The 20,861-nt window shown below is 35.7% G+C and overlaps 1 protein-coding gene across 15 annotated transcripts in view; it reads right to left on the bottom strand.

Annotated features, from left to right (window-relative positions):
* BPTF (bromodomain PHD finger transcription factor) overlaps window positions 1-20,861 on the bottom strand; it is a 57,186-nt gene that overhangs the window by 30,762 nt on the left and 5,563 nt on the right. For 9 of the 15 annotated variants that reach the window (XM_052808013.1, XM_052808010.1, XM_052808018.1 and 6 more), the window contains exons 2-7: window positions 12,318-13,140; window positions 5,000-5,223; window positions 4,078-4,278; window positions 3,363-3,551; window positions 474-647; window positions 143-348 (exon numbers count right to left, since the gene is read on the bottom strand). In XM_052808013.1, coding sequence (XP_052663973.1) covers window positions 143-348; window positions 474-647; window positions 3,363-3,551; window positions 4,078-4,278; window positions 5,000-5,223; window positions 12,318-13,140 — 1,817 coding nt within the window. Of the gene's footprint in view, window positions 1-142; window positions 349-473; window positions 648-3,362; window positions 3,552-4,077; window positions 4,279-4,999; window positions 5,224-12,317; window positions 13,141-20,861 lie in introns of those variants that run through there. The other 6 variants (XM_052808012.1, XM_052808017.1, XM_052808025.1 and 3 more) reach the window with 4 other exon arrangements.

Raw genomic sequence — 20,861 nt, 5'->3', positions numbered from 1 at the left:
GAAAAAAGGTTCCTGTGATATTACAATTTCACCATTTGCTAATTTATTATCACTACTTTTATTTTTAAGTACCTCCACAGTATGCCAAAATCACTTTTTTATTTTTAAAAAGATTATCAGTTTTCTAAAACAGTTTTCGTACTTCTTTGAGTTTTCCAAGATGTGCACAAACCTCTCTGCCTTCTTTATATAACTTATTTGCTTCATGTGCTGCAGCAGCAACCTGCTGGCTTTTCATCTGGCTCAACTTGCTATCTGGATTTCGTAATCTTGTGAGCATTCGCGTCGAACCTGGCGTGCCTTTCCCTGCGCCTGGAGAATCACTTCTTTCACCATTAGATTTCTCTCCTGCCCAGGAAAAAAAGGCTTTTAAAACAAACTTAAAAATTGGAAGTTTTCTATTGAGGTATGGGAGTTATAAAGTAAAAAGAAAAGATGCATAAAATTAGAGACACTATTATTATTATTGTTACCTATGTCCTCTGAAGTCTGGGATCCCCTCTCTGTATTTTCAGCATCATCAGGCGTCTTAATGGAGTCATTCTGCCCAGAGCCCAACTCACTACTGTTGCTGTTTTCAACGTCTGACTGTAGAGGTGCAGCAGATGCACTGCTACTGTTGCTAGGGATCATCTGACCAGTTTCTTCTACAAAAGAACAACTTCACTTTTAATTTTTCTTTTGAATTGGATCAATGCAATTTTTTCTAGTTTTAAATTTCTCATCAAAAAAAGATAAAAAAAGTCAGATGAACATCTTTTGCTGGACTGGAAAGAAATACCCATAAAATATTAATTCCCTCCAGAGCACTGTATCCATGAAAGTATTTTTTGTTCCGTTTCAAGCAGTTTCAACTTTTACAGCTCTAGAGGACTGAAATTCATACTTGGATGAAATATGAATACATTTTAAATACAAGACAATTTTTTTTCTATAGATGTACACACAGAGAACCCTCTCCTGAGACTTTGTTTTGCTTTTAGAATGCAAATTTCATGAAATTTGGTCTTCCTGCAGCTTCTATGATTTTATCTCTTTTGATTTTTCTTGTGCTTTAGCTGTTTCTCAAAGCATACACCTTTCAGTTCCCCTCCAGTTTTCCACTGAGTCTTTGATTGTCTCTTCTTCAGCACATTACTTCTGAGGAATTCCCCAAATTTCAGTTCAATTGGCACCACTCTATATCTAAACTCCTCCTCTGCAAACTTAAAATATCAGCCTCTTTCTTACAATCTGATGCGTCTAGATGTTGCTTCAAGCTCAGTAAGATAAATGGGTTCTTGGTCCTCCGTTGTCCATGTCACTGTCAGTCTCGACAGCTGTGGACATTATTGCCACCTCACTGTTGCTAAGGCGTACTGCACGAGTACGATCTTTCGACTACAGCATCAGTGAATTGCAGCTACCTAGAAATAAATCACTCCAGCTTGCCAGTAAGAACAAACCACCATCCCTCAAAACAACGTCGTCTTGATTTTGTACAAGAGACACGGCTTAGTCGTTTAAAAAAATACAAGATTTTTCTATTTCTAGAATTCTTCCAAAACATCAGGGATTCTGTTGTGATTAAGAAAGGTGACAGAACAAAACCTCCTTTTTGTGAAATATTCACTCCTAGAAGAAAGATGATTAGGTAAACATTCTGGGATTCTTAGAAGATCCCTAGCCTGAATGCATCTTGATCTCTGGCTTTGCCAAGTGGGTGTCCACCACTGTTCGATCCATTTCCCTTTTTACTAAGAGGAAAAATGGAGTCATTTGCCATGCCTGCTGTTTGCAGGAGAGTGGAAGCACCCAAAGTAGACTCTTAATAAAAAACTCGTATCCAAATTGCATTTAACAAGGATGGTGACAGACACATTCTTGCCTAGCTTTGCATTTTACTCTTATTTTCCCCCTCTTTGGTGGTAGCTGCCTCACTGGTACTGGTTCAGTATCTCTCCCTCCCTCTGAAATGAGTGTCTCAAACTGAAATTTCATAATAGGAATGCAAGTTATCACTGTGAATGCAGTAAATTAGACTTGAAGAAGAACCCTCTCCACACACACACACAAAAAGAGCTCACTAATTTAAAAATAAGCTAGAAGCTTTGGAAGGAGAAAAGTACCTGTGAAAGTATAATAAAGAAATAATGATAAATATATAAGTGAATCTTTAAAATAAAATACAAATCCATAAATATGTCTGGAACAAAGTTATAGGATATGTATCTTTTCCGTTAAACCTCTATACAGTTATTTTAACTTTAAAATGGAATAAAAAATATGAGAACAGGCAAAAATATTTGGTCAAATATCTAAAAAGTATGCTTTTTGTCCCATGTACTAGGACATTTTCTGTCTTAAAAAGTATATTATGAGGCTTCCAGATTATGGATTAATCTCAACTTTCATTTTCTCTTCCTATTAACAAAGTTTATTACAAGGTTTGGATGCATTCACGTTTTCAAGTTCAAGAACTGCAATCTGTATCTGAATGGAGAACTATCTCTGTAGGAGAGAAAAACGTTTACTACCACTTTTTAAAAACATGACATACTGAGTATGGCTACATCACGGATTAGAATATTTTTAGATTTTTAAGAACTGGAAATAACATTCTGATGATTTTAACAGTAATTGGATGTTTAGAATAACATTTGGTTATATAGTAAAGCTTGCAATAGAATAGAATTCTAAATGTAAGAGAATTTCATTCTAAAATAGTACTCTGATAATTTATGTTACACCTAATCAAGTCCCATTTATTTCTAAATCTAAAGTTTGTGGGGTTTTTTTTGTTTGTTTTTTTAATTAAATAGTGTATATTACTACTTTTGAATCACTGAGGTGGCAGAACAAAACACGTTAAAATACAAGAGCCTCTGTGCTTGTAATTCTGAAATCTGTTTAAAATTCCTAGCATGACAATTTTAATCTTGACATTTCAATGCAATGGTTTACTCACATAAATGAAAATACTTTGTTTGTTAGTAATTTATACAGTAAATGAGAGGTTAAAATAATAAACAAGCCAGCTGCAAATTAGAATTTGAAATAAACTTTGATAAGATGCTAACAATCATTATGGATCACTATGGAAAAATAAAATATACAGAAAATAGAACATAAAAAGCTTAGCCATAGTCATCTTTGGAAGGCATGGAAACAAATGCTAATGTCACGGAGGGCCACAAATTTCAAGCACTAGTTGCAAGAAAATTAACTTTGAAATGTTAATGACAACGTAGCAGTAAAGGATGGCACTGCAAGCAAACAGCATGAGTGATATACGCTGTGAATGGTTTTAGTGGACAAACCAGATAGAAAAACTTAACAGATTCCCCAAATTACAGAGGCATTGGTAACAGTGCCTTCTGTACCTGAGAGTTCCTGAGGGAGCTCTGATGCCACCTTCTTCTCTGCCACGTTGTTGCTATCAAGGGTTTCTGACTGACACCCCATTGCGTTCTTCCCTTCAGAGCAACTAGTCTCTCCTGCAGAAGGATTTGTGTTGTTGTCATCAGTGCTTGATGTCACAGAGTTACTTTTATCCCCAACGACTGTTGCCTCTATAGTAAAATGCACAACAAAACTTTAGGGATATTCTTTAGTATGTCTTAGGATGTCATTTGGCATCGTCCATAGAAAGCAACTTCAGCAGCTTTGTTTGTCTGTTTGATAATGCTGAAAAACATTGAGCTTTTCCCACCTTTTTTTTCTTTTGCTATGAGATAGTATTGTCTCAGAATCAAAGAACAAACTATTTAATTCTGACGAGGAAAACAATGTTAAAAATGTTGTAATATTGCTTACTACAAACACGTTGATCATAACCTGTAAGTGCCACCTGTACCTCAAGCCAAGGTGTCTACAAGCTAGCTGTATTTAACTTGAAAAGTAGGAAAATTGGAGAAATTACTTAACAACAAACATGCAACCACAAAGGAACCGACAAATATCACCTATTATTTAAAAAAATAACTTAGAGAATCATACAAAAAAAAATAAAATCACATTAACAGAGAAATGTGAGGATCTTAACTAAAGATTAACTTTACTTAAATGAAGTTGTTAAAGAAACTGACTGTGCTTTACCTTCTGTTTTCACTTTTTCTGCATCTTGCTCATTGGGTGTTTCCTCAGTTTTATCTTGGTCTCCAGATTCTTCCTTGCCTCTCTCAGCATCTGCCTGGTCATTATCAACGTCACTTTTGGCCTTTTCTGCTTCATCATCTGCTGTGTTTTTATCTTCCACTGTTTCTCCTTTTCTTGCTCTGATAATGTCCAAAATTTCGTCTACAATAGAAAGTATGTTGTCATCAGTAAAGAACAAACCACCGCCTACAGAGACGCTGAGCAGAAATAACATAAATACTACTTCTGTTCAATGAGACAAAAGATAACTTCCAATTTCTTACCGCTTTTCCCCACTTAGCAGAAACAATTCCAAAGATTTAATTATTGATTTCTCCAAGTTATGCATTTATATAGTGATGACTTAGATAAATTTTTAAACCTGAATATTTAATCTTCACGTCTTCCCTAGAACCAAAGTTCAAACCTTCAGATTTATATTGCTATTTATTGCTCCAAGGTAGATAAACTAAGATGGTGGGCAACTGCAGAGGAGATATGCATTCTTGCCCGTTTTCCATAATATTGGAGCTCTAATATTTTTGCCACTCCAACTCCCATTGGATTGTTAACTGTTTATGAGGAGTTATATACACACATATATAAAAGACAGTACATCAAGAAACATTTGACAGTTAACACAGCTCCACTCCAACATCTGGAATGATCACAATCTGGCACACCCTAAGCATATCAAGAATCTGACTCATTCAGGACATCCTGGAATACATGTCACATAGTCCTACAAGAAGTCAGCACGACATAGCCATGCTGGTACCTGCATGATGCTTCTCCATCAACTTCTATAAACTTCTTATAGTAAAATAAACAAGTATTTGATTCAAAGTGCAACATCTATTCCCATTAAACAAAATATTCTTACCATTTGCTGCAGAAAGGAAAGACTTGTTGTTGCCTCTTGCTTTATTAGTAAGGTCTTCCGTCACATCCATGTGCCGATGAATTTCTTCACGCATTTCTTCCAGAGTTTTGCATAGGTCAGCTTCCCAGTAATCTTTGTCTAGGCATTCAATTAACTCTGCCAGCTGGATCTTTGTGCTATAGTACCAGATTTTCTTATCCTTCTCACTTTCTGAATCTTCCTCTCTGAAAGAGTATTTAAAAAATGTTAATTTTAAAATATCTGGGCAAATGACAAAAATCGGTATCAGCCTAGTTTTTGCAGAGAACTATTAAATGCCAATACCCAAGCGTGAACAAACAAATCACATGAGGACAGTCATATGCACCCAGTTAGTATCCAAATACTCCCTTCTCATTTCCCTCCCTTTCTTCATCCCCTCAGAAGTTCTCATGACAACTTCCTCAGGAAAGCTTTTGAAGAATATCCTTAAAACTGGTTTGTCCAATCTGGCAACAAGGTTTATTTTCATTACATTTACTATTACTGTAACCAGTAATCTACTACTAAGTCCCAAACAATTTGCAAAAGAGGGCATGGCTCCAGAATCCATAAAGGGCAGTGTTTCCCACTGCATATTCAGGAAATAGCAGTTATGAAATTCAACCATAGAATGTGACATTCATAAAATATTTTACATTAGTATCTCCATGGCATTCACCTATAAGAGCACCAGTAAGGGACAAAAGAATCATAGTGTGATCCTTTAAAATATCAAGGGATTTCCATATTTTTTTATCTGGGCTACTCCATGACACCATGAGCCTAAATAAAACTACTGGAGGACCACAGTGTCAAAAGCATCTCAACAGGGCCACCAGACACAAGTGAGCTCCATAAACATCTCAGGTAACAGGCTCTCCCAGAGTGCTGGAGAGCACAAGGAGGACGCTTCAAGTAGTTCTGCAGAAGGCTGCTTGGTTTCATCTTGGCTTGTTAGGTCCTGTTCAGCAGCAGCAGCCAGATCCAGGCTGGCTGTGGGCAGGACCACTCATTTCCGCAACACACCCTAGCGCTCCTAATACCGTCAACACCGTATGGGGTGACACAATGATTTATCAGCCTGGCCTTCATGTGGAAGAGGAGCTAAACTACTGCTACCCTTGTGCTACCTATAAAAGCATTACTGACTTATGGCTCACCAATAATCCGAAAGCAAGTCGTCAATAGGAATGAAAAGCTGACTGTAGTTTGAAAGATCTACCCTTGTAAGGTTTGTCTTGTGTTCCTCTCTACTGGCTGCCTCCACATGGCTTATACATTGAAGATGGTAAAAACTGGCCTCAGGTATTCAGAAAGCCAAACCGCAAGGCAACTTCATCATCATCATCTATCTACTATTTTCCACACTCTATTTATGAAACAACTGTAATATTTGCAACTCAATCAGAATACTACTAAAATAAAGTGTTATGAAGTTAATAATGGCAACATTACTCAAAATTCAACTACTAATTTGTCACAACCAGTACTACAAAACAGACTTTTGGTTTTGATGATAAAACCTGGTGTATTGCAAAGAAATACTATCATTTCTCTCATAAAGGCCTCTGCTCATGAAAAGTAACTAATTCTACTTTACCCATTTACTCCTCTAGGCTACCAATAACTTTTCATTAGTTTTAACAGGTTAGCATGGTTAAGTTTGACAAGTTTTCTCAGGAAGACCGCCCACATACTACACATCAAAAAGTAACAGCTGAACACTGACAATCATTTGACTCTATGGAATATTCTATGCCTGTAGACTTCCACGTTAAAGAAAAATTATTATTTAAGCGATGTTTCCTCTAAACCAAGAAAGTTATTTATTAACAATAATAGGAATGGCAGCACCTTTATTATTGTTTGTGAACAAAAGGCACAGAAAAGGAAGAAAAAGGCAAACACCCAAAAACTAAGATGGAAGGGGAGATGAGAATGCAAGAATACAGCTTTATGTAGCAAGAGGAAAGAAAAGGACAAAACAAAATGCTTAACTAAAAAGGACAGGGAAAAGTATGCCTTCTGAATTTTCCGTGGCAAATGACCAATGGAAGTGGTGAGAGCGAGATACTGGCAGAGCAGCAATTGTAAGGCTGCTCTGCTCCTTACAAACATGACTGCAGAATATAATGCTGTTGCTAAGTTTATACTTTAATTATTTCTTAGCTCACCAAAAAGGGAACTTTAACCTTTCATTTTTAACCCCTAGCTCATTACACAATTATTTGCTAGATAGATATGCCATTTATACATCTTCTTATATGACCTAGATATGCAACAATATGAACACTTTATATAGTCTCATCATTCCATGATGTAAGGCTGTGCTAGTACCCATTTGCCAGACAAGCAGCTCAGGCATAGAGGCTTGTACACCTTGCTTGAATTTCAATGGTGATAATCCAAGTGTTTTCTTCTTTTTCCACTGTCTCCTCCCATTTAGCAAATCTGAAACTGCTACAGCTATGCTAATGCATCCAGGGTGCATATGTATGTCACCTTAAAATCCCAAGAAGCATCTGTCTTTTCCTTTCCCATCAGTTCTTCCTATTCCAGTGTTACAAGGTTCCATTGGACTGAAAAGCAATTAACTGTTATCTTCAATTTCCCTATATAACTCAAGAAAAAGCCTTCAGTACCAGCAAAGGTATGCTATATTACAGGCCAGTAAAACCCAGAGGCACACTGTGAAGAATCAAGATACTAGACCGCAAAGAGAGAGTATTCTGCAGAAGGCACTTAGAGCTAATTAATCTTTCCACGTATGATTCTGTCCTCCTTTCAGCTGGGATAGTTAATTTTCTTTCTAGCAGCTGGTATAGTGTTATGTTTTGGATTCAGTATGAGAATAATGTTGATAACACACTGACGTTTTCAGTTGTTGCTAAGTAATGTTTAGTCTAAAGTCAAGGATTTTTCAGCTTCTCATGCCCAGCCAGCAAGAAGGCTGGAGGGACACAAGAAGTTGGGAGGGGACACAGCCAGGACAGCTGACCCAAACTGGCCAAAGGGATATTCCATACCATGTGGCGTCACGCCCAGTATATAAACTGGCGGGAGTTGGCCTGTGGGGGGAATCGCTGCTCGGGAACTAACTGGGCATCGGTCTGCGAGTGGTGAGCAACTGCATTGTGCATCACTTGCTTTGTATATTCCAATTCTTTTATTAGTATTATTGTCATATTACTATCATTATTATTTTCTTCCTTTCTGTTCTATTAAACTGTTCTTATCTCAACCCATGAGTTTTACTCCCCCCCCCCTTCCCCCCCCCCAGATTCTCTCCCCCATCCCATTGGGTAGGGGAGAAGTGAGTGAGCAGCTGCACTTAGTTGCTGGCTGGGGTTAAACCACAACAAATTTGAGTCCTACCCATTAAAGAACTGCTCAGATAATAATCTAGAAATGGACAATGAGGTTATACAAGAGTATTTGATTTCCCTTCTACTTCATTTATATAGGGTTTTGAGCACATAATTTCTCTTGAATTCAAGGCTATCACAAACCTTAGTAAAAGAAGTTCACGAATTAGCATTTTGACAAAACCACAGACAAAAAATGAAATGTCACAAGCTTGCTGTTATGTATGCTTACACGAAACTCCTATTTGGTCAGACTTCTTTTCAAGATTCAGGTGTATGCCAGTGGAAGCCTTGGAGTGCTTATTACCGCCTCACTAACAGTCAAAGAACTACCACAGAAAGCATTCTATGCGATCCACTTTGACAAAGTTAGTTAAGATTTAAATTAACAATTAAAAGGTTTAAGCTGACTTTCCCTGAACATCTTACATTGGCTAAAGGGACACTGCTTTTACCCTTTGAAGAAATCAGAGAGGCTATCACAAAAAGAAGATGGAAAGATGCACGTCTACACAAGGACCAATTCCCAATGTTTTTCTCTGACAAGCCAGACAGATTTGCCAGCTTGGTGCTGGAGAGGTCTACTTACATCTCCAGGGGAGTCAGTTGAGTCACATACACTAAGTGAGGCCAAGCAAGGGAGAAAGAATCACAAGACTATTCCCTACCTCTTTCAGCCTCCTTCACTGCCAGGAATTGTTCACTAGCAGGCTTTAGAGGCAAGTTTTAAGACTGATAAAAATGACAGCATGGAAGATGCTAGAAACTTTCAAGTAAAGTAATAGCAAAGTAGATACATCCCTTCCTGAATTCCATGCTGATACAATTAGAAACTGAAGAATTCAGTAAATTTCTTAAAGTAATCTATTCAAATGAAGATCCGAAACCTTTTTAATAAATTGTAGAAAATAGAGGAGGACCCACTAAGAACATAAACAGCGCGACAAATCTTGCAGAATAAAAGCTAAAACTGTTTTTGACCATCGAGGAAGATACATACAACTCAGGAATAACAATTTGTGTCTTATTTCTGCTATCAACATGAAAGTCAACGAATGTTTCATTATCTTCTTTCATATACATTTGACAAATCCAAAGCATCTCAATATTTCTAGAGAGAGAACTCATTAAAACACAGCAGTTTACTAGGAGAATAAAAGTCAAAGTCCTATATTTCCTGACTTGTTAACCTGCAGAAATAACCTTCACAAGCAAAACAAATGCAACTGACCCAGAGACATAATTCTAAATTTGTTAACGGCTTAAAACAAGAACAAAATTAATTTTCTCTTGCCCCCCCCCCCTTTTTTAAAATCTTGTTGATGTTTGCTAGTGGGGATGTATGAGAGGAGACCTCCTCAGTGTCCACTTTTCCATCTTTGTAAAACAGAAGAGGTAGAAAAGAGAAACAAAACCACAATGATGGGCTTAAACAAGGCTTATTACCCTCAGCAAGTGATGACCATGGAAATAAAAGTATCAGTGAGTAACAACAAGTCTACAAAACCCTTTAGAAGATGGCAAAACCAGTTGTACGATTGATTTATAAGATTTATAAGAGGGGAGGGGAGAATAAGTAAAAAGTCCTAAAAACCCCTTTGAAAAACAAAAAACCTGCAAGAATTTAAGATTTCAGTTCTCTAATCCCCCTGGGCAAGATTTCAAGTTGGTGTTCGTGCAGATTATTTTTAGATCTATTAGTTTCCTCTGATATATTTGATCACATGGCATTGGTAAACACACTCTATTCATCTCAATAAAGTTGATATGTTAATATCATTTAATGAATCTCACGTTTTACCATTTGGCAGTTATCCTTTAAGTTATCCTTCAGTTATCTGAGACATCAGGTGTGGTTTGATCTCATTCAGTGTATATATATGCAAAATGGTTGGGTTTGCAATACAGCATGCTTACTGAATCTAAAGGGCGTTAAAAACTTAAAGTACAGAGTTTAATATCTATGTGAATTATTAAAGTTGTATTTCCCTGGAATTTAGTTATGTAGTAAATACTTCTGTCCCCTTATAAAGTGGCTTTAGCATGAAGTTTTAAGGCACACTATGCATAAGTTTAATTATGTCAAAGTTCTATGAAAAGTCTAGTGGAATTGGTTGGTTCTGTACATCCCACACTGCACTATTAAAGAGTACTGCTGCTGCAGATCTACCAGAAAAACTGTCTAGCTGTTTTTTCTTCCGATTCCATCGGGAGGATTTGAAAAATTTTTAATCCAAACCACATACTTCAGAAAGAACTCATTTTGGAAGCATGCACAGGTACATTTACACTAGCAGGAGGCATGATGTCTAATGGCAACAGGAAGGATAGCGACTAGCACGGAAAGATCTTTCAACCTAGATGATCCGCATGAGAATACAAAAGAAAGTCAGGAAACAATTAATGGATGAACTGCATTTCTTCTTGTCTTTGTAAACATAAAAATACTTTTCTATTTATGTTTTGAAATATTTTAAGCGCTATCGAAAAATCAGTAAAATGGAAAATCCAGTAAAAATTTTCCTTTTACTGTATTGTTTACAGTTCTCATCTATTTTGACTTGAAATGGAATACTGCTTGACGTATTTTCTCTTCAAATAAATCCCAATTAAGATACAAAGCTTATATTTATAAAACTTGGTTTATGATTTCTGAAACAAATAATTTGCCTACTGAACTCCTAACAGTACTTGACACTACTGTGGCATTTATAACCCAGAGAAACTAAAAATAATCAAACATGGACTCTTTTTTTACAAGTGTGAAAGAAGAACACAGGAAACAGAGCAGCGATAATACTTAAAGCATCAGCTAACAAAACATTAGAGAAAGAGCACTATATTTTAAAGGACTAAAACAAGTCCTTAGAAGTGTCTTGTTTGCAAGATGTAACACCATCAACAGTCCTCACAATGCCTTTTAAAGACACTGGCTAATATCTTAACATTCACTGTAATCTGTTTTGTATGAAATTCTGTTAAGGTATCCAGCTGTGGCTTATTTTCTCCATAATACTGAATGGAAAATTGTACTTCAAGAAATCTAGTAAAATCTCTTTATTTTTCCTAAATTAACAATACCATTGATTTCACTTAAATACTATTTCTCCTCCATTATGAGAACAATTACACAAGATGTAACACAAGTCTTTTATAAGAAAAACCAGTCTTTAGCTGTTTTCCTGTGAAAAATGTAGAAGTATTTTTGTAATTTCAGATTCAATTTTTCAGGTAAAAAAACAGGGCACAATGCCCTCACTAACAAGGGTTTGATTATTCTTAATGTTTTGAGATACATTAGTATCTCAAGACCAACCAGTAACAGGAAATTGTGTTAAACATACAAAGTAGATCACCCAAAGACAGGCATTTCTTGCTATTTTGACTTTGTTTACACCTATAGAAGTGTTCACATACAACACTTTCTGCATTTCTAGTTAATAGATATGGTGAATACCTTTAAGTGCCTCTGAAAGTCTTAGCTTCAAAGGCAGACCATCAAACCAGCACCAGTATCTAACAGCCAAATACTATCTAAGCAGGTGATAGTAACTGAAACTAGTGTCCTATACACCATGTGATCACAAAGAGAGTTTAACTACCTTTCAGTAACTTCTACAAGAAACTGGAGAGTTCTCATTAAAATTCCCTTTCTCTTCCTCACATTCATGTGTTTTAGGCACATTAATATTAAGCCAGAGGCACTGGGTTTCTTCCCCTTTTTTATACATAGATCATGAGAATATTTATTTTGGAGAAAACTGATGGATTAATTACATGGTTTTTAGAAATCTACTTACAAAACAGCAAGCAATAGTCTTATCTAAAGAAAAAAACATTTTAAGATGGCAACAATAACTTACAGAATATATCAAAAACACATTCAATGCAATATTATTGTTCAGAAAATACTAAATTATTAGTTTACTTACATAATGATTCTTCTGTTCAGGAACCAATATTTTCGTCTATGCCTGTCATATCCAATAGGTTCATGTCGAATATATGGTTTATTTTTTTGGATTTCAGCAACACAGTCAGTTACTCCAGGCACCTTATGTGCTACGCAGACCTCACACTGCCATTCATCTTCTGGTACCTCTTCAAGAGGTGGTTTCACGCACTCCAAATGGTACACAGCTGAACAAGTTTCACAGCAAAGCAAATCCCCAAGTTTGTGACAAACCCTACAATGATCATCATACTGAATAACACCTTCTGACATTAACTCTTCACGTGCAATGTTTGTTGTAAGAAACTGATCCACTAAGAACTGCAGAACTTTGATTTTATTCTCTACTGGTCCATAAGGATAGTCCTCTGTCTCTTGGTAAGGAAGAACATGATGGTATTCCTTGTCACTCTCACAATATACCCGCAGAACCTCTGGCCACGTCATTCCATCTATGAAATACAAAGTGGAATTAACGCTATCTTTGAGGTCAGCAGGTCCAAAGGTAGTATTTGAAGTGTCTTCTTCACGTAAAACTGCTTTTAAAAGCACTATATGCATCTCAGCCATAAGTGTGCACTGCTCTTGACTTACCAGAGCAGCACAGAAGTCCTCAAAACGAAAAGGAGAGAGGCGTAAAACAGTGCCAAAGTTCCTTAGTACCTCATAGATGGCAATAACATTCATTATATGCTCACTAGGCACCATTAAGTCCTCTGAGGATTTAGGAAACTCCAAGGGTGGGATATCTTTTTCTTCCAATATTGGAGAACGAGGACGATGCACTCTTTGTCTTCTCCTACCTGGAATAAAAAACAACAATAAGAATTTTGCCATTCACAGGTCAAAATGTTTAAACACCTATCATCAATGACGGTGTCAAACTTTCTAAACTATCGCAAACTAAGGATTCACATCTTCACAGTTACAAAAATGTGGTAATTCAGCTAATAATCTTATATTTTAATTAACAGTATGAAAATAAATACACAAGATAGCTGAAGTTTTGCTTTAGACACAGCAGTTGCATTTTCCATATAATACACATCTACTCAATCTTTAAAATATCTAGAATTTTAATTGTTTAAATTAGTTAAAAAAACATTTCCCTCAGCCAAAATATTAATTTAGAAATTTTTCCCATTTTTATTCAGCATGACTAGTTTATCATTCCTTCTTGGAATTTTAACTTTAAACTTGAAGCATCAAGCTTCAAACAACAGATATTTTGTATTAAAATATTGCAAGCTATTCTCCTGTCCAGCAATAGTATACAAGAAAGATTATTTCAAGCAGATGTCTTGGGACATCAATTTCAAGCAAATTAAAATGCAAAACAGCACCTAAATCACTTTGTCCACTGCTTTCTAACTAGAATATTTCTCCTGGATACCTACAAGCCAGAAACAAAAGTTAAATGTGATGTTTTATGAAAATGTTTCAGGAACTCCCAATTTTTCAAAAGAAGCAGACAAAAAAACCACGCCCGTGCTTCAATAAAACAGGAGAGATATCCACAGAATGAGAAGGAGGTAGAATTATGGACAGAAAAAGACTAATACAAAAAGCTAATCTGAAGAGCTGTTTCACTACCTAAAAGAAAAGACACTGAGTGTAATTAAATCAGTCTCAGATGCTAATTCAGGTGAGATGCTAACTTTCTTGCCTTTAATTCCACTATCCTTGATGCCGAGCAGAAGTAAAAACAGAAGAGGAGACTTTCTGTACATGGCACTACTAGACAGACGAAATATTTCAATCTTCTATCAAAGTAACGAAACAGTATCCAGCTAAATGCAACTATTTTGCAGCTATCAGTTAAAGTATTAGAATGCACTCATTAAACCTACTTCCTTTTTAAAAAAAAAAAACCAACAAACTTAATCAAGTTTAGACAATCTCATAAACTAATCATAAAACAATCATCTTGGTTTAAAACCAAGAACTGAGATGAAAACGTTTTTAGGTCCTCTGGCAAGCATATTAAGATTCTGGTCAACAACTAAATTTCGTAATTATCAATTCTACACAGAGAAGTAGTCGGCAGGATACAATTTATTCACAGAGAAAATCCAAAGGAAAAATGAAGCTGTCCGTAACAGCAATTTCATATGCACACTCTAATAAAAAGTGACACATATTATGCATTGTGTGATCTGAGACTAAAGAGTGACACAACCAGTATCCTGGAATTTTAAATTTCACATTAATAATTTTTTGATCAAATTCTGTGCATAACAGCCCCCCCCCCCAACTGGTTCAAGAAAATTAAGAGATAAAGTAAGTTCCAGTTATCTTGGATGTTACCATTAAGAGGAAATGGTTCTCTGTTGCATTTGTTCAACTCACCCTACTCCCTCCAATACTCCCATAAATACAGGATATAAGTCTAATGGGGGTGGGAAAGTCCTGCTAAGCCAGGCAGATACCCAAAGACAGATCCTGCTGAATCCAAAAACACCATCGTTAAAACTTTAATGCACTGATAAGGAAAAAAAAAAGTTACCTAAAAGAAAAGCTACCTTTAAGAAACATCTTGATGCATAATAGACAGTTTGCCAAATGATTCCAGAAGAAAAATAAATCAGTCACTGAGCTAGTATGGCAAGATGACACCAGATACATCTCTCCCTCTCAAACTTTAAAGAATGAAATCTTATGCAACAAATTAGACACTCTGAAACAATATAGAATATGAACTGCCAGATGTTTCCATTACAGAAGTAATGGGTCAACATCATCTGCGTATAAAAATAAATTTCCAAGTTTAGTTAAGTTTGAGTTCTGACTGTGGAAAATGAAAGAATGCTTGTATGACTGTCTTCCAATATGCTCCTGCATAAATCAGTGGAAAATGTTTAATCATGGCAAACACACAAAAACACAGGAGTTTCACAGCCAGGCACAAAGCAAGCATTCTTACAGCAAGAAATATCTAGATTAAACCCAACTTTTCTATCATCATGATCCAAAATCATACATGCATAAACCAGAGTTGGTTTAATTAAAAGACCCCAAAGCAAAACACACATGTGTGCACTCACAGATTAAACTACTTTAGGGTCCTGAAGCTTCCTTCAGTATTGCAGGACACCATAGGATGAGTCCTAGTAGGCAGTCATGCAAGACAACAACAATGCAGAACAGATATTCTGAAATCACTAATGGTCTTCAGAGAGTCCAAATATCACAAAAAGCTGGCAGAGCTATAAACTATGAATCTTTTCCGTGTTTGAAATTGTAGCAGAAAAACATGTCTGTCACACAGTAAAGCCATAAAAGAAACAGTCCTTCAAGAGAGCAAGCAGCAAGAACGATAACCCTGGTTTACCTAAATTAATCAGAAGTGACAAACCCCCTGCAGTAATTTCAGGCAAAGATAAACTAGAATGAAGGAACACTGCTGAAAGAAGCAGACTCCTTATTTCCTCTCATTTGTTGAGATCTTCTACTCTGAGAACAAAATTCTAATGTCCTGTGCATTGCTTTTATCCTTCATTGAAAAAAACCAGACTCCCCATATACTGCTTTTGTTGATGTCTCTTTCACTAGAGATAAATGCTGGCGTTTTTGTTACATCAAAATAATAGGCGAAGCAAAAAAAGAACCTTAAAACAAGGCATTCCTAATATTTTCTGAAAAAGTTAAAAACGTTCCCTAACACTTCCTCTTACAAAGGAAGCATATTGGTACAATTAGAAGTCTAGAATAAATGTGTTGTCAGGACACAAAGTATGTCACAATCCCATAATAAAGAATTGTACTTTGGGGCAAGTACAATGTAACCGTGTGACTGCATTACTCACACCGCTCTTCATTTCTATTTAAATCAATTTACATATTTTCATGTTTGCTTTGGTATAAAGTACAGAAATTCCAAAAGTAATGGTAAAACTAATAGTTTAGACAGTAAGGAAAACCATATGCATTATAAAATATATGCTTCATTTGTCCACTACTTTGTGTTATGCCTCATGGTATGCGGCAGTTACTATATCGTATCACTCAACACTCCCAATTCATACTGTAAATCACACACCACATCTCAAGAGCTCAAATCGTTTCTCTTTTAGGACACCAAACTGCTTTGAACAATTCTGCGCTGCATATAATCTGGTTTCCAGATTCCTTAAAAAAGGGAAGTATTCAAAGATGCAGAATATTTTAGAAAGAAATGGTACCCAGACGTATTTTTCTTGAATGACTTGGTGGCATAGTATGTCAAATCTTTCTACATTTGTTTGTTTTTTGGTTTTTTTTTTTCAATTTCACTTTCAATTTGTTGTTGGTATTTGCTGTACCCAGGTTGAACAGAACTTGAAGTCAAGAAGAGAATCACAGTGTGTGATTTGGAAATTCAGAAATTCCAAGCAATTTGTGCTTAAACGTATTACTGTTCGATGCATCAACTGCATTATCAAGAAACACTCCAGATACCTTTGAAAAACACCCCCCCCCCCAACCCAAACCAAACCAACAAAACCAAGCAGTCTAATCTCCAGTGAAAAAGATGGACATTCTCTGCCAAGGTGCCCATAAATCTTGAAGTATTCTAAACAACCGTTGAACTTAAATTAAAAGTGTAGGCCAATTGAATACGACATAATGATGTCAAAGTGCTATAGTCTCTGTTTTGAGTTGAAATTTTTGTATTCTACTGGTTGAGTGGATAATCCCCTCCCTTGCCACTAGCTCAGACAGCTGAAGAAAGGCAGTTTTGACTCCAGGCTCATTTGTGATTCTCATAATAACAATTTCTTCATTGCTAATTATCTGCAGTGTGCTGACAACCCATACAGCTCACACTACTTAGAAGCAGTTTCAACTTCTGTGAAGGTTTTTGAAGATCACAGTTCATGTTTACCCAATTGTTCTTCATACACACAAAAAAATCCCTCAAATTTTGAAAAAAGTTTTCCTACAATAAATGTATCCAACTTTCCAAGCTCTTCACTTTCAAGGAAAATCTCTTTTCTACAAGGCAAATTGTCCAATGCTTGAATTTGACATTCACTGGCAGACAAAAAAACCCAAATCCCAAAACCAAACAACTTCGGTCTCTTCAAACATTTGTATGTTCAAATTGTTTTATTTTACTTTTAATTATTTCAGAGATTCCAGGATTTGACAACTTGTTTGTTTGAGTTTTTTTTTATTTGTTGTCATTCGTCATGGATTTTGCCCTCCACAGGGAATTTTCAGTACTATCTGTGAGAAGAAGTGTTAACTGAAATTTAATTAAATTGATTAAAAAATAATCAATTTAATGACCTCAATTTAAATATTTAAGAGAGAAGTGCAAGCTTGTGTAGACTATACAATTGATGATTACACAATAACAAAGAGTTATTTTGATCTGGGACACTACATATGTGCACTACATTAATATGTATTTCAAATAATATACGGAAGTGAAATAGTGTAACAAATTCAGTGCAATAACCACATTGAGCAGTCAACACAATTACACTGTTGCTCTCTTTCCTTAACTTTGTATTACTACATCACCTACTGCCATTAATATTTTTCAATTTATCTTGGTATAGTTTAAATAACTTTGGATAAATCATTTTTATAATTTGAATAATTTCCCATTTGTGGAAATCTCTTCTCATAGCAGCACTTTTTGTTTGTTTGTTTTAAGTAGAAAATGCAATATGTACTACTTTGTATCAAACAAAAAACATCAAGAGGATTCCAAAGCAGGTGTACTAGCAGGAGTTACTTCTTGTTTAAGCACTACCACCACCTGACTGACTGGACTTTAAATTGAATCTAGATGTATCTACTCTCAATTCAAGAAAGTCAATTTACTCATACTGAAGTTTCCCAAAATGGACTTAAGTTTTATTACACACAAATTGTATACTTCTAAGATCGTTTCTGCATATTAACCAAATCCCTGAATCAAATTCCACCTTCAAGTTTGACCCAGTACAAAGAGATAAAATGTCCACTTCTATGCCATTCAAATTCCATAGCTTTATTTGGAAGGATAAATTGATCTGCCAATAGCCTTCTGCTGCCACGATTGCACTATTTACAGGATCCAGATCATCTTGAGTGTCTCAGCATTATACTTCTATCTAGCATACACTTCTTTTAAATCACATTCCTTCACTAGTTGTCTCCAAAAGTGATGAAGTAGTCTGCAATGGTTGCCTCTCCCTATTTTGAATTCTCTAGTTGAAGAGCTGCCTGTAATTAAGATTAAAGAGTAAACAATTTTATTCACATAGCACATTTAATTATAGATATTGATAATTATAGTCTACACTTACCATAATCTATTAAAATAATTTATATTACAAATATTTAAGCAAAACACACTAATGATACTTGAAATAAAATGAAGTTACTGAAGTAACAGGCTGAGCACCCAAAACCAGAATTTACTGAAGCACTTAAAAAAACCAAACCCTTGCTTTTTTTTTTTTCTTAAATTTCCATCTATTCAACCTATTTGGTTCAAATGCTGACCCTTTCAAAATTTAGAAATGGAGTATAAAAGGACCAAAAAGCTTGTCTCCATTTTCATTCACAGAAATGAAGAAGAAAAAGGAAAGTCACATTTATACTTTAACTCTTTACCACAAGAGGATATGGAACTTAGAAATACTTTAACCATCTTTAACATATCTTCTGGTTTATGTAGACAATTTTAAAACAGAGTATCTAAATGAACTATTTACACCAATGTCCAGAATACATAAAGGTTCTACTATGACTAAATAAGACTTTCATGCTCTTTGTGCTTTAATTGTATTCTAATTACCATACCCATGTAGCCTAACAAAAATGACAAAAATCCGGTTTTGCCTTGTCTCACTTGTTACATATCCCTTCACTCCAGATGTACAGTACTAGTAAACATAGCCTTTCAGCCAAACATATTTCAAGTAATGGACTGGTGGATGGAGGTCCTACATAACTAATACTCTGCCAGAACCACTGTCTTGTTTAAACAGGGCAAGAGTGGTAGCTGCACTGGTATGACCTAAAAAATAAACACTGGTTCCAGCATTTCTTGATTAGAAAGCTTGCAACTGGTCTCATTTTTCTTCTCTAAACTTTCCCTTCCTCATAATTTCTCAGCACTTGGGCATTAAGACTCCAGCTTAGAGTTCCTGTTCACAGTTGCAGTGGAGACAAACTTGATAGAGTATAGGGGAAAGAAAAGACAGACCAACGAGTTTCAGATACATCAGTGATCTGTTAAGGGGGGGGGATATAAAACACACACCCCACAGGTGCACTTCACAAAATTGACCCCAGCAAGTGAAAAGACTTCAAATTTGCCTCTGTAACAGATTAATTTTTGGCTTCAAGTTCCACAAGTCAAGTCAAACTACACTACTCTTACATAAAAGTCCATCTTCAGTAAAATAGAACTGGGTTGGTTTTGTTTTCCACATCATGAATCACTACAGAAACTTCTCAACATAAAGACCAATTGGCAGTTATATGATGTCCTGAAAGCATGAGTACTCCTTAGAGAACATGCTGTCTCCTATGTTTTCTTCCTCCTGGAAATTCTGGCCTTTGACTACCCTCCTAAACTCACTAAGACTGTCCTGTTTTGTTTGGTTTTAATAAACATACAAGAATCAGACATTTGCTGTCCCACATTACTGCTTTGCACCAGGCAAGTATCAAATGAGAATGTACAGCAACACACAAGTTCTTGTTAGATATCACCGAGAAAACTGAAAACAATGATGAAAATGCATAAGAGAACATTTTTTGTGTTTTTTCATTTCTTTTTTCCTTTTTTTTTTTTTCTCCACAGGAGAATGCATAAACTGAATGTAGCTACATGTTTGTCACAGCAGTATCCAAACTGGTTCCTTAATTAAAAGTCAACCTCTTGGGAGAGCATTTGCTCAGCTTACACCAAAGAAGAAAAAGCAGTAAAATGAATCAGTTTAACATAAAATAAGAATATATTATGAAAAGCAGTACCAAAATAGAAAAATCCAAATCTTTTTCTTGGGATGGGCCAAAATTAAAGGTTTTGATTTATACAAAACACTTTTTTTCCCTTTAAAAAATGCCAACATGACAATCAACATGTTTCTAATATTCACAAGTCAAATAATCTCTTCCAGAAAAATCTTCTGAAGAATAAGATGCATTTGTAACTACTTGCAAGTGCAGCTCCAATTTGAATATTGCTCTGCAACAATCGTACCTAACCTAAATTTATTTATTTTGCCTGGAATAAGAAAAAAAAAACCAACGACAAACCAGATTAAACTTAAAATCTAACCCAACATTAAAAATGAGACATTCCAAGCACCACAAAAGCTTTGGAAGTTGAAGCACAAACGAAAAAATAACCGGTTACTAGACTAGATCTTGAGAGCACCTTCCTGAGACCACTCATATCGCAGAAATTCTCAACGTGCTCCTAAGTTAAGTTTGACTACTGCCTTGCATTGCACAAAACTAGGTCTTTATGTTCTTGGAAAAAAGGTTTTAAAACTTTAAAACTTTTGGCTGTTTATTTTTTCAGTTTGTACAC

Source organism: Harpia harpyja, chromosome 14, assembly GCF_026419915.1.
Source record: "Harpia harpyja isolate bHarHar1 chromosome 14, bHarHar1 primary haplotype, whole genome shotgun sequence".
Lineage (NCBI taxonomy): Eukaryota > Metazoa > Chordata > Aves > Accipitriformes > Accipitridae > Harpia > Harpia harpyja.
This window is presented reverse-complemented; position numbering and strand designations above follow the sequence as displayed.